Genomic DNA, 14,564 nt, shown 5'->3' on the forward strand with positions numbered 1-14,564 from the left:
TGGAAGAGGCTGGTGGACCAATTCCTTATTTTGAAAAGCAGCCACAGAAGGGCTAGACAATGACTTTTCTTTAAGCACTATACTTGGTTTCATTGCTTCTGTCTTTTGATTTGTGTGAAATGTGAGCAGGCTACACACACGTGTGGAGGTCATGGGACTTCGGTGCCAGTTCTTGCCTTCCACCTTGTTGGAGACAGTACCTTGTTCACGGCTGCCTAAGGTAGGACCGAGCTTCCCAGAACTCCCCTGTGTTCTCCCATCTCACCACAGCAGTGCCGAGTTACAGATGCGTGCTCCCGAGTCCAGTTTTACGTGGGTCCTGGGGATCTGAACTCAGGTCCTCACACTTGTGTGCCAAGTGCTTTGCACACTGAGCTGTCTCCCTAGTCCCTGACTTTCTTATCTAACTGTGGAGACAACACTCTCTCATCATAGAAGCATTGCAACACGCTAGAAGAACAAACAGAATATTACTACCCTACAGTCTCTAGGGATCTGTGTCTGATTGACAGAGACAGCTAACATGAACAGATAGACAGGCAACCCAGACATCTCACCAGTCTGTGGAGCAGTTTTGCCTGAAGCAGATAAATAAAACCACAGCCATGGGTCCTCATGGGTGCCAGTTCAGGGAAAGGGGGAGCTGCAGGAGGGAGAGGGGACTTAGGAAATAGTATTGTGTGTTATAACAACCAAATCCAAGCTGTAAGAAACTAAGAAACTCCAAGGGACATTTAATCTCACCTTGTATAAAAGAAACAGGTGGGAAGGAAGCCTGCAGATTAACAGGGAATCAAGGTGTGCTGGCTGGTTTTATGTAAAGTTAACATAAGCTAGAGTCATTTTGGATGAATGAAATTTAATTGAGAAAATGCCTCCACCAGACTAGCTTGTAGGCATTTTCTTGATTGATGTAGGAGGACCCAGCTCACTGTGGGCAGCATCAGCCCTAGGCTAGTGGTCCTGGGTGCAATAGGAAAGCAGACTGATCACGCCTTGAGGACCATGGCCTCTGCCTCAGTTCCTGCCTCTAGGTTCCTGCCTTGACTTCCCTTAGTGATGCAGTGTGACCTAGATGCTGAAGATGAAATAAACACTTTCCTACACCAAGTTGCTTTTGGTCAGTGTTTTATCACAGCAACAGAAATCTAACTAAGACGTGAGGTGAGCCCCAAATGGCAATGTGACTCTTAGATACTGAAAAAGAGAACAGAAGCTGAGTGTTCGCACTTGGGCCCTGGATAGATATTTATTAATAACAGTAACAATTCTGTTTGGTATGAAGACTGTCTTGTCATTATAAAGAGTTTGCATCTTTTGGAGGCACCAACGGAAATCAAAGGCTTGATGTATATTTTCACAGGCATCAGGGATAAGGCAAATGAGCAGAGGTGCAAAGGCAGTGGCCAGCAGGCACCTGGGGGCTCCCAAAGCTGGGGCCTGAGCTCTGAGAGTGGATTTGTAGGGCTCTCTCTTTGCCTTTGCATATGTGGAGAAATCTCAGTGGCACCAAGTTTAAAGCACTAAATAAAAAATAAACGAGGTTACTCTGTGTTGTTCTGGCTGATGTCTGGGGGAAAACCTGTCAAGAAACAATGGATTCTTACCTTTTCATTAGCTGGATAAAAATCCTTCTCGGTAGGTGATATACGAAAGTGTCAAGGACAACCTTCAGGTAATTCAGAGAGACATAGCCGCCTTTGGAGGGGTCTCCTGCGCTCAGGGCTTTTTCGATCTTTTCATAAGACTTTGAAAGCTGCAAGGAGTTAAAATTCAAGTGTTGCATCCAGCCAAGTCAACGTCCTGGAGCCACCCAACCCTGCCATTTTTTGTTTTTCTTCTTAAACCAAAACCTCCCCACATCTCCATCTCCAAAAACTGATCAAAAAGTTTACTGTGGCATGTACTGAACCTCAAATGTTTAATTGATGAGCTCACTACAAACAACACTCCGCTCACTGCTGACAAGTTTCTCAGGGAGGGATGGCAAGGACGATGGCTTTACCTCTGACTGCAGCACTAAAAATACCCCACTGCCAGTGTGGTGCATCTTAATATGCTTCCAGCATTCCCTACCGAGAGCTCATGCCACACACTTCTGATAAGTCAAGCCATCAGATTTGCAAGCTGGGAGCATTTTATTTAAAAAACAGAAGTTGCTTTTGTGGCATGGAAATTGATTAATATAAGGATTATATAAACATAATAGATACTGGACACCTCATAAATCATGGTTTTAAAAGGGTGGTGATTATAAAAGGGTAAACTAGTTTTCTCCTGGGACTCGGAGGACGCAGTGAAGTTGGTTCAAAGCTGGTTTTCATGACTCATAAGAACACTGTGGATGCTGGTTATATTTATGGAACACTGCTATTTATTATTGGCTGATAACTATATTTATTTTCAACCATCTCAGTTTGTCTGAGTTCAGTTTTTCCTGCTAAATGGAAACTAGAATAACCACCAATTTGGTGTAAGAGGGAGCTTTCTTTATAGTTGTCTGGAAGTAGACACACATGTACAGGAGTCTCCATCCACCCAGGGACTAAGAAGTCAGCTTGGAGATGCTCCTGAGTGGGCACAGGAGTTCTGGAGATCTTTAAATACTGGGAGGGATTAAAGGGCTGTGAGGTGGCTCTTGATGCATAAAACCCCTCAACCAGAGTACAATCCCAGAGACCCACATAAAGGGCCATATTCTGTGGCATGCACTTGTAATTCCAGCACTCCTACAGAGAGATGGGGGGTATCAGAGAAAGGGAAACTGGCCAAGATCACTGGCCAGAGAGCCTGGAATACACAACACAGTGACAGACCAAGTGTCAGTATAGTGGAGGGGAGAACCAGCTCCCAAAGGTTGCCCTCTAACTTAACACACACACACACACACACACACACACACACACACAACTTACATTTTAGAATTCTAAAAATATTTAAAAATTCAAGTCTCTTAGAAAGGGCCTAAGCCTCCAAGAAGGAGTTAACACAAATTTCAGTGAGCTCACCTGCTCCTTCCTTGAGAAAGAGCTTCAACTGAACCCCTGCCTGGGAGAAGACTTACCCAGAGAAGTGAGAGTACCGTGTGTGGTGCATGCACTCTTCATGCATTTACTCTGCTAATGAAAATCTATCTTTTTTTATTTTTAAAATTGTGTCTCACTCATTATACAGCCATGGCTGGTCCAGAACTCACTATGCAGGCCACACTGTCCTCAAACTCACAGAAATCTGCCCATCTCTGCTTCCAGAGAGTGGGGGTTAAAGCCTTAAGCCACTAACTACAACCGACTAACAGAATCCATCTTAACATCTCAAAGGTGTGTGACTTCAAGAAGGCTTTTCAGAGCATGCCCGGCCATGACCAAGAGCTTGTAGAGTGACACAGAGTATCTAGGTGACATCTGAATCCTCTCCCACCCAAAAGAACCTTGATGTTAATTTAAAATAGTAAGGTTTTGTGTAAGAAAAATACAAGCAATTCAGCAAAGTACAGAAAGGAACCAGAGGTATGGAACATCTGACACCCCCAGCTCTGCACCCTGGAAGCTCCAATGCAGTCATAATTACAGAGATAATTTCACAAATGGCCAACATGCCACACTTTCAGGTTGGACAGAGGCATTGTCACTTAGCAACGTATGTTGAAACATTTTCATAAGAACCAGTACGCACCAGTTCTTTGGGGTGACACATGGCATACCATGGCATCACTGATGGGCTGGCAAGTGTCACAGCTGTTAGTATTCAGGCATCTGTACTGGCCTGCCCTTGGGGTTCTGACAGGATACATCCTCAGCTGCAGACAGTAACAGCACCACCTGTGCACATTCATTACATTCCCTTTTAAAAGGGCCCTGCTCTCCTCTCATTATTCTTTCTTTCTCTTCCCCTTTTCTCCCTTTGCTTTCTCTTCTCTCCTCTCTCCTCTCTCCTGCTGCTCCTGTCTCCGGAGGCCAGTCTCCCTGCTTCACTTTCCCCTTTTTACGATCCCTTTCTCTAATAAAAAAAAAATACCCTCTGCTTGAACCCTGTTGCATGGTGTCTTTCTCTCCAGCAAGCAGATTTTCGTAAATTACAGCAGCAGTCTGCTCCCATCTTGACACAAGTAAGCGGCTCTATGAACACTTAGGCTGGTTTTGTTGACTAATAGTGACCCAGAATGCAGTGACCCAGATTTGGCATGTGTTAGTCAATATATCTAAAAGTGGATATGTTATACAGGGAAAAAATGTTCTAAACAAAAATTGCAAAATATAAAAAGATGCTCCGTGTCTTAGCAAAAGGACTAACAAGCCTCAAAATCCTTGTGGAGGCTGCATTATTCAGGCAAATGTGAACAAGTCTAACTGTGTCAGGTAGGGAGGTCCATGGAACAGAGCTCCATATGCTTATGGTGGGTGTGCAAGAGATAGTGGGCAACGGGGTGATGCTTCAGTTAAAACAGAATCATGTGCTAGGGCATCAACTGAGACAGCAACTCCATGCCTGGATGGAATTCCCAGGACACACAGCACTGAGTGCCACAACCTATATGAATAAACATTTATAGTGGAACCTAGTGACAACCCAAACACAGCTACAGGAGAACGTGTGACCTACAAAACCTTCGGAAGACAGACACTGTGCAGGGGGAGGCGATGGCAGTGTGCAGGGGGACGTGACACAGACACCTTGCAGGAGGAGGTGATGACAGACACTGCAGGGTGAGGTGATGACAGACACTATGCAGGAGAAGGTGACAGACACAGACATTTTGCAGGAGATGACACGATGACGGACACTGCTGGGGAGGTGACACAGACACTATGCAGGGAAGAATGATGACAGTGTGCAGGGGAGATGACGCAAACACTGCTGGGGAGGTGACACAGACACTATGCAGGGGAAGGAGCTAATGCAGTACAGCTTAACTTGGGTATAGCATACCCTAAGCACAGACAGGGTAACAACAATGGGCTTTGCAACTGTGCCAAAACACTACAGAGTGGGCAGAGCAGGGGACAAATAAGCACATAGCAAGAGACAAAAGACCCCGGCTTGCAAAGATGATCAAATAATCATCTTTTGTGAAAATGTTATGACATAAAAATGAACCAGATAAAAACTAGGGATTCATTAAAAGGGTATCCTGAAATGATCAATAGTAAAAGAGGTGAGGGGGTGTACATTAGAGCTGAGATCACAGCAATAAATATGACTCTTACAGAAGGTAATAAAATCTTAAAAGAAATGAGTGAAAAGATGGGAGTCAAGCCGGGCAGTGGTGGTCCATGCCTTTGATCCCAGGACTTGGGAGGCAGAGGCAGAGGCAGGTGGATCTCTGTGAGTGTGAGGCCATCCTGGTCTACCAAATGAGTTCCAGAACAGCCAGGGCTACACAGAGAAACCCTGACTCAAAAACTCAAACCAAACCAAAAACAAAAAAAAGATGGGAGTCAGATGAGCACTAGGGGGCTTGGAAGACCCTCAAAGCAGAGAGATAGTAATATAAAGGGACTAATGTGACCTGGAGCAGGTAACATGCTGGCCATCAGGACAAAGAGGAACCAATACAAGGACACCTGGGAATAGTATTGAAGGAGGGAGGGAGGGAGGGAGGTGGAAGAGGGCAGGACAGGGAGGAGGAGAAGAGAGAGGGACAAGGTGTGTGTTTGTGTGTGTGTGTGGTTTTGTGTTATGATCCAGTATATCTGCAGACTCACTGAAGCCCTGAAGCTGGACATCTGAAAAATACACCCATGTTTCAAGAATTGACATCAAAATGCTCCAAGCTAGCACAAAGCTCAGCTTGGCTTTTACATTTCAAGGGTCAACATAAGAACATATTTGAGAACACCCAAAGTCAGCTGCAGGAGCACTATCAGATTCCTCACAACAATAGTGAGAGCCAGAAGGCCGTGGGAAAAGCATTCACTCCGTTATGATGAAATGCAAACATAGTGTAGTCACATACAGCCAGATCAATACTCAAGCCTAACCATTCAAGGCACGTGGTCTCCTAGGTGTGGACACAGGGAAGGAGAGCATCCATGAGCCTTTCTTGAGGAAATTACCAGACAATGAAATCCAGCCAAGCAAAAACTAAATCAAAGTAAAAAGGGAAAATGTCAAAAGCACTGAACTCCACTGGTGGCCAATATAGCCGGGTGTAAAACAAAGGCCAACGTCTGGGGCATTACCATAACTGTACATAAGACAAATATCACCAACTCCAAGAACACAATATAGACAGCAAAATCAGTGGAGTGGGGGCTGGGCAGGAGAAACACAGCACGTGTCAGTCACTTGTCACTTGTCATCAAGTTCCACGGCAGCGAGCCAGCCCCTTCAAATGCATCACCACCTCTTCAGCTCTGCCGGGTTTTCTTCATCCCTTTCATTGTGTTAATGTCCCTTCAGGGACTTAATATGTTGTGTGGGAAACAGACGTCCAAAGTTCCAGGGTGTCTTCCTGTCGCTTCTGATTGACAATACTTGAAGGAGGTAGTGACAGCTGGGACCCAGAGCTGCACTGCTCAATTGTCCAGGCAAGTTGTACACCCTCTTCCTGCCTTGGCCTTCTCACCTGAAGATCCACATACAACCAGTGTCTGTCACGTGGAGATTCAGTTGGTAATTCCAGGGCACCAAGGATTGGGTCTGATGTGAGACACCCCAGGAACAGGGATAATCATGATGTCACATGACATTGGGGCTTGCTTTACTTCTGGCAAAAATCAAGGACATTAAATTTAAAAGTATATATTTTTCAAAAGACCCAGGATAGCCAAAACAACACTGCACAATAAAGGAACTTCCAGAGGCATCACTATCCCTGACTTCAAGCTCTACTATAGAGCTATAGTCATAAAAACAGCTTGGTATTGGCACAAAAGTAGACAGGTAGACCAATGGAATCAAATTGAAAACCCTGATATTAACCCACACACCTACAAACACCTGATTTTTGACAAAGAATCTAAAATTATACAATGGAAAAAAGAAAGTATCTTCAACAAATGGGGCTGGCATAACTGGATGCTGGCATGTAGAAGACCATAGCTATCACCATGCACAAAACTTAAGTCCAAATGGATCAAAGACATCAACATAAACCCAGCCACATTGAACCTATTAGAAGAGAAAGTGAGAAATACCCTTGAATGAACTGGTACAGGAGACCACTTCCTGAACATAACACCAGTAGCACAGACACTGAGATCAACAATTAATAAACGGGACCTCCTGAAACTGAGAAGCTTCTGTAATGCAAAGGACACAGTCAGCAAGACAAAATGGCAGCCCACAGAATGGGAAAAGATATCCACTGACCCCACATCTGACAGAGGGCTGATTTCCAAAATTTACAAAGAACTCAAGAAGCTAGCCACCAAAACACCAAATAATCCAATTACAAAGTGGAGTACAGAACTAACTAGAGAATTCTCAACAGAGGAGTCTAAAATGGCTGAAAGACACTTAAAGTGCTCAGCATCTTTAGCCATCAGGGAAATGAAAATCAAAACAACTCTGGGATACCATCTTACTCCTGTCAGAATGGCTAAAATGAAAAAACACCAATGACAGTTTATGTTGGAGAGGATGTGGAGAAAGGGGAACACTCCTCCACTGCTGGTGGGAGTGCCAACTTACACAGCCACTTTGGTGATTCCTCAGGAAAATGAGAATCAATCTACCACAAGATCCAGCAATTCCACTCTTAGACATATACTCAAAAGATGCACATTCATACAACAAGGACGTCTGTTCAACTATGTTCATAGCACCATTATTTGTAATAGCCAGAATATGGAAGCAACCTAGATGTCCCTCAACTGAAGAATGGATAGAGAAAATGTGGTACATTTACACAATGGAGTACTACTCAGCAGAAAAAACAAAACAAAACAAAACAAAAACAATGGAATCTTGAAATCCTAAGGCAAATGGATGGAACTAGAAGAGACCATCCTGAGTGAGGTGACCCAGTCACCAAAAGACAAACGTGGTATGTACTCACTCATATATGGATTTTAGACATAGAGCAAAAGATTACCAGCCTACAATTCACACCTCCAGAGAAGCTAGGAAACAAGGAGGACCCTACGAGAGACATACATGGTATACATGGTCTCCCGGAGAAGGGGAAAGGGACAAGATCTCCTGAGCCGATTGGGAGCATTTGGGGGAGGGGAGAGGGAGCTGGGAGAAAAAGAAGGGGAGAAGAGGATGGGAGAGGAGGACATGAGGGAGGAAGAGGGCTGAGTCGGGGGTAGAATAGAGGAGAGCAAGATAACAGATACCATAATAGAGGGAGCCATTATAGGTTTAAAGAGAAATCTGGCACTAGGGAATGTCCAGAGATCTACAAGGATGACCCCAACTAAGAATCTAAGCAATAATGGAGAGGCTACCTTAAATGCCCTTTCCTGATAATGAGATTGATGACTACCTTATATGCCTTCATCCAGTAGCTGATGGAAGCAGAACCAGACACCCACAGTTAAACTGAGCTGAATTCCTGGAATCCAGTTGCAGAGAGGGAGGAGTGATGAGCAAGGGACTCAAGACCAGGCTGAAGAAACACATGGAAACAGCTGACCTGAACAAGGGGGAACTCATGAACCCCAGACTGATAGCTGGGAAACCAGCATAAGACTGACCCAGACCCCCCTGAACGTGGGTGTCAGTTAGAAGGTCTGGGCAGTCTATGGGGCCTCTGGCAGTGGATCAGTATTTATCCCTAGTATACGAATGGACTTTGGGAGCCCATTCCACATAGAGGGATACTCTCTCAGCCTAGGCCCTGCTCCAAATCCTATGATAAACTTTGAAGATCCCCATGGAAGGCCTCACCCTTCCTGAGGAATAGAAAGGGAATAGGATAGGTGATTGGTGGGGGTCAAGGGAGGAGGGGAGGGAAAGGGATCTGGGATTGACACATAAAACAAGCTTGTTTCTAATTTAATTAAATAAAAAAGTGTATTGTTTTTAAAAGACTGTTTTTTTTTTTTTCTTTTGAGACAAGGCCTTGCTGTGTAGCCCAGCTGGCACGGAACTCAGATCGCCCGCATCAGCATTCCCAGTGTGGCAGGCACCACAATGCCCAGCAATGGTCTTCTTAGAAAACCCTTTCTATCATCTGCCTGCTTGCTAATGCTGTTGTCCTTCTACACATCAACAAGGAAGAGCATGACTGGGCGTCACCAAATGCAGCTTGAGCTGCTCTGGGTGGGGGACTATGGATGACTTCCTGCTTCCTGTGTGTGCTTTCCAGAACAGCTCACACACTTTTTTGTGAGGGTCATGTATTTGGGGAAGGCCATGATTTTTTTATGAAAGCAATAAGGTTCTTCCCCAAGAGGGGAAAGCAAGCCTTGCCAATTTAATGGTAGATATGAATGTGTCCCTTTCTCAGAGCTTTTCACTAATGCTGGCTTTGCCAGTGTTTCTACACTAGTTTTTCAGTCAAAAAGTCCACATTAATTACTTGCAAAGTTCTGTGTGTATTATAAATAGTTATCAAGGCTGGAGGGATAGTTCAGTGGTTAGGAACACTTGTACTCTTGCAGACAATCTGAGTTCACAACCACCTGTAACTTCCGCTCCAGGGAAATCCAGTGCCCTCTTCTGGCCTCCTTTGGTACCCACACACAGGTGCACAGACACACATGCAAGCATATACTTATCAATAAAAATTTAAAAAACACTTTAAGACAGCCTTTATTCATCTGTCATTTATGTCATCATATTTGCCAAGTTGATCTCATGTTCATACCATGTTTTACCATAAAAAAATACTTTCTAAAAATTTTTCATGCTATCAAACTTTGTCATTTTCCTTATGGCTTTTAGGCTTTACTTCATACTCAAAAGATACTTTAATTTCAAACTCTGAAATTGTTCCTGTTGGCTTGGGCACAGCTGCAGCTTGGTGGTAAAGGGTGTGCTCAGCATGCTCCAATGCCCAATACCACAAAAGTCACTTTTTATCCTTATTGTGCCTTCTAGGTTTACAATAGTTACTATGTGTAGAAATTGGTTTTGATGATGGGTAAAAGTTTTCCTCCGATAAATGTCTGGCTAACAGATTATCTCAATGATAATCTCATCATTAATAACCCACCATCGGCGGGTGCCACGCTTCACTGAAATGCCTTGTACTATATGTGTGGTAGTCAGCTTTAACTGTCAACTTGACACAAGTATAATCACTCAGTGAGGGGCTGTCTCTATCAAAGGTTGGTCTGTCTGTGGGAGAGTGTCTTAATTAGGTTAATGAACGCAGGATGACCCAGCCCAGTGTAGACAGCCCCATTCCCTAGGCAGGGGCTCCTGAAGCTGGGCATGAGTGGAGAAAGCTGAGAAAGTGAGCACCATGCCTGCTTTTCTCTCTGCTTGTGACTGTGGATGCAATGTGACTATCTGCATGAAGTTCCTGCCTTGACTTTCCTGCGATAATGGACTGTAAGTTGAAATAAGCCTCTTCCTCCCCAAGATGCTTTCTATCAGGGCATTTCTCACAGCAACAGAAATGAAACTAGAACAATATAGACTGATGTCACAGTCACAGCTTGACTCATTGACAACTGACTTCCTAGCCCGTTCTGACCACCCATGGCTACAGCAGCTCTCCACTGTCCCCACTGCTGCACCTTCACAAGGTGTTTAAATGCAATAGGAGAGATCCTCAATTTTAACTTCTCAAGAGACACATACATGATCCAAATATAGAGACTAGAGATAACGACCAAGCCCCAAGCCAAGGTTACAAGAAGAGGATCTCTTTACTGGTACTCATTAATGACCAACCCCCACTCAAGCTCAGAAGAGGCCTCTTTATTTAGTCAAGTTTTCTTTTATGTCACACAACCAAATTGTGCATTCCTTTACATGCTTTCTCCATTTTATCTTAAGTTAGCCTGGGAGTAGCACAGAGGACACACTTGAAATTAACTTGTCAGGCTGCAGAGATGACTCAGTGGGTAAAAATACTTGTTATGAATGTAAGAGGACTTGAGTTGAAATCCCGCACCCATAAGCATGGTCATGTGTGCCTATAACAGCTAGGGACAGGCAGACCCTGAGATCTCACCCATTGGCCAGTCTAGCCAAAATGGAGAGCTTTGGGTTCAGTGCCAAATCCTATCTCAAAAATAGGCAGAAAGCAACAAAGTAAGACAGCTAACGTCTTCCTCTGGCTTCCACATGCACACTCAGAGGCTACATGTGCACATACAGCAAGCACACACCACTAGATATACACCCCACACATGTACACCTGCCACATTCACACCTCATGCTTCCACTCATACTCCACATGCACACACACTCACACCCCACACTTCCACATTCACACCCCACAATTCACACCCCACACCTCCATATTCACACCCCACAATTCACACCCCACCCCTACACACACCCACATTCACACCTCATGCATACATACAAAGTTAGCTTTGCCACTGTCAGCATAATCCAAGCATCCTGAGGAGAGGTCCCTGGCAGTCTGAGGGGTGCCGGTGGGAGCAAAATTTCAGAATAACCCAAGATGGAGATTGCTCCTGTGGCTTCCCTGTGGTGATGCTTTGGCTCTCACCTCTTGACAAAAGGTCTTTTCCACATCATCTAAGGTGTAGTTCTTCCAGACATCTTCAGATGACATAGAGTTGAACTGCCGGTCCCTCCTGGGAGTCCTGGCCTGTTGACTGTCCCTTGAGAGCTCTAATAAGACAAGACCACTTTGGCTTATTCACATTGCAAAGCGCAATTCTATGTTGTTTGCTTCTGAACATCACCTGCTTGATAAAAATCAAGATGAATGAACCAAGAAAATGGTAGATTATTGCATTACTGAAGTAAATTGATAAATGGAAAAAAGAGAAAATTATCCTATGTGTTACTGTACACCAGGATAGACCTTGAAATGTAGGCTGAGTGAGATGAAATTAGAGCTGTCTGTGCAGTCGAAGAAACTAGGGCCATGCTGGATGTTATGAGCTTCAGTGGAGACTTGTCAGAGGAAACAGCAAAGCCAGAAACCATTCAGTGACAGCCAGGCTCGGGGCAAAGACCAGAGAAAGGGAAGTGAGCAGGGAAAATAACTGTTCATATACAGGAGATGGAAGTTGATATGTGGCTACATCTGTGATCCCAGTACTCAGGAGGCAGTGGCAAGGAGGGTTCTGAGTTTATGGGCAGCCAGAGCTACACAGAAGGATCCTATCATATGTGTGTGTATTATCATATATATGTGTGAGAATGCATTAAAATAATGGTTGATTTCCATATTGTGTGAGCAGCTCTTATGAACCAGTAGATGAATGGAAATATCCAAGGTTAGAGATGGGACGGACATACAAAGAACTAAAAAATACAGTAAATGTATAAAAAGTGTTCACAATCATTGGGAATTTTAAAAATCTACTTAAAATGGGTTATTTTCAATTTATCATGGCAAGGACTAAGAAGATAGGTGAGAACAAGAAGGCTGAGGGTCTCAGTGCTAAGGTTCACACACAAGGACATGACATCAAATCCTAAGCCACACATGGTTCTACACATCCATAACCCAGCACTGGGGCTTCAGGGAGACAGGAATGTATCAGGGGCTGAAATGGTGGACCTTAAGGTGAGTGGGTATTCCTCCACCAAGACAGAGACAGCAGAGGACAACACCTGGATACTCCTCTGGCTCAAACAGGAGAGTATACCTGCACATGCATGTATACCATACATACATATACATATATATATATGTGTGTGTGTGTGTGTGTGTGTGTGTGTGTGTGTGTGTGTGTGTGTACACACACACACAAATATAGGACAAAGGCGGGAAGCTGTTCTTACTTGGCACAGAAGCAACCCATGGGTGAACATGCTGAGCTCTTCTACTACTTGCTGTCTGCTGGGCAGCAAGTCACCCAAAAAGGCCTGCATGTGAGGACACATACAATGCCAAAGAAAAACAGCTGCAACACAACCAGTGGTGTTAACAGGGAGCAGCCTCACAAACGGATGCTGCCAGGGCTATGCAATAACCACACAGACATAAAAAACCAAGATCTGGGCTGGTGATATGGCTCAGCCATTAAAAGTACTTGTTGATTTTGTAGAGGACCCAGACTCAATTCCCAGCATCTGCATGGCAGCTCACAACAGTCTGCAAGTCCAGATCCATGGGATCTGATGCCCTCATCTGACCTCCTCAGGTACCAGGCATACATGTGGTACACAAATGTATACATTAGCAAACCACACACATAAAATCAGTAAATCTTAAAGAGCCAGAAAGACCTGTCTGTGACACAAATGTGGGTTTCTGTGCAATATATTCTTTCATGATTAAAAGGGCAATTATAATTTAATTTTTATTTTCTCACTTATTTTGTCTTTTTGTCTACTCATCATCTCCTGACTTATGCACCAGAAAAATAAAAAGTCTAGAAGGATCTGACCAGAAGAGTGCTGAGGGTGGAAAGATGCAAGGCACAGGGTTGGGGGTAGTGGTGGGGTTCTGGCTTTTTGCATCTGGCTTTTGTCCAACAAGCCTGTGTGCTTCTCCTAGCAGAAGAGAATAGAGTGTATCTAAAGTGCAGCCATGTTCTCTCTCGGTGTCGGATGTGAAGAGGCACAAATGGTTCCCCAGATTTATTTCCTAAAATGTCTGCAAATAAGTCACAGCCAAATGAGGCACGCTTACTTTAGCGACAGCTAACAGGCTGTCAGTCATCTGGAATCCCACTTTCTCATCTCCAAGGGAGGGAAAGGAAAAGAAAGACCCTTCTCCAGGTCTTGCTGGGCTACATTAGAGACACAGAGACAGTCTTTCCAAGTGGGTCTCAGAACAGAATGGGTCAGGTTCTGACCTGACCAAAGGGACCCTGGATCCCAGAAGTCTCTGTGGTGTTCCAATTCCTAGGAGACTAGGAAGAGCCTCCAGCAGCAATATAGCTTGGGTGCAAAGCAGAAGCGAAAACTACTCCCAGGACCAAAACACTGTACTATTAGCCACTAACCTCACTGTGAGGTTTGCTGAGGCCCAGATAGTAAGTGTTGCCACCACACACCAAAAAGGTCAGTGTAAGATCACAGATGTGTCAATTAATTTGACTGTGGTAATCATTCCACATCACACCAAAGCATCAACCATATTAAATATAAACAGCTGTTGACTATTTGCCAATTAAGGTAATAGTTAAGTCTTCGTGAAATAAGGAAGCCCCACACTCCCTCCCTCTACTGCCTGATCTACTGAGGTGTGAGCAGGCAGTCTCCCACCAACACACCTCCCTTTCCTAACGGATTGTGTTCCCTGAGGCCCACCCCAACACAAACCTTTCTCCATTAAGTAACTTCTGGTCAAGTATTTTGTCAAAGCAATAAGAAGAGTAGGAAATACACAAATCACCAAAACATGACAATTAAACTGAAAGGAACACAGAGAAAATAAATACAATAGTGAGAGTAAGAAGGGGGAAGAGGGGGAGGAAAGAGGGAGGAAGAACTGGGGGAGGAGGTAGGGGAGCAGGGAGGGACAGAGGAAGAGGGACATCTGAAAAAGCCAGTTTTATAAAAGA

The 14,564-nt window shown here is 44.4% G+C and overlaps 1 protein-coding gene across 1 annotated transcript in view; it reads right to left on the minus strand.

Moving 5' to 3' along the window:
* Nucleotides 1-14,564, minus strand: part of Efcab6 (EF-hand calcium binding domain 6) — a 170,663-nt gene that overhangs the window by 99,941 nt on the left and 56,158 nt on the right. The window contains exons 8-9 of the mRNA XM_035439192.1: nucleotides 11,585-11,707; nucleotides 1,608-1,756 (exon numbers count right to left, since the gene is read on the minus strand). Coding sequence (XP_035295083.1) covers nucleotides 1,608-1,756; nucleotides 11,585-11,707 — 272 coding nt within the window. The remainder of the gene's footprint in view (nucleotides 1-1,607; nucleotides 1,757-11,584; nucleotides 11,708-14,564) is intronic.

This window comes from Cricetulus griseus, chromosome 2 (assembly GCF_003668045.3).
Source record: "Cricetulus griseus strain 17A/GY chromosome 2, alternate assembly CriGri-PICRH-1.0, whole genome shotgun sequence".
Classification (NCBI taxonomy): Eukaryota; Metazoa; Chordata; class Mammalia; order Rodentia; family Cricetidae; genus Cricetulus; species Cricetulus griseus.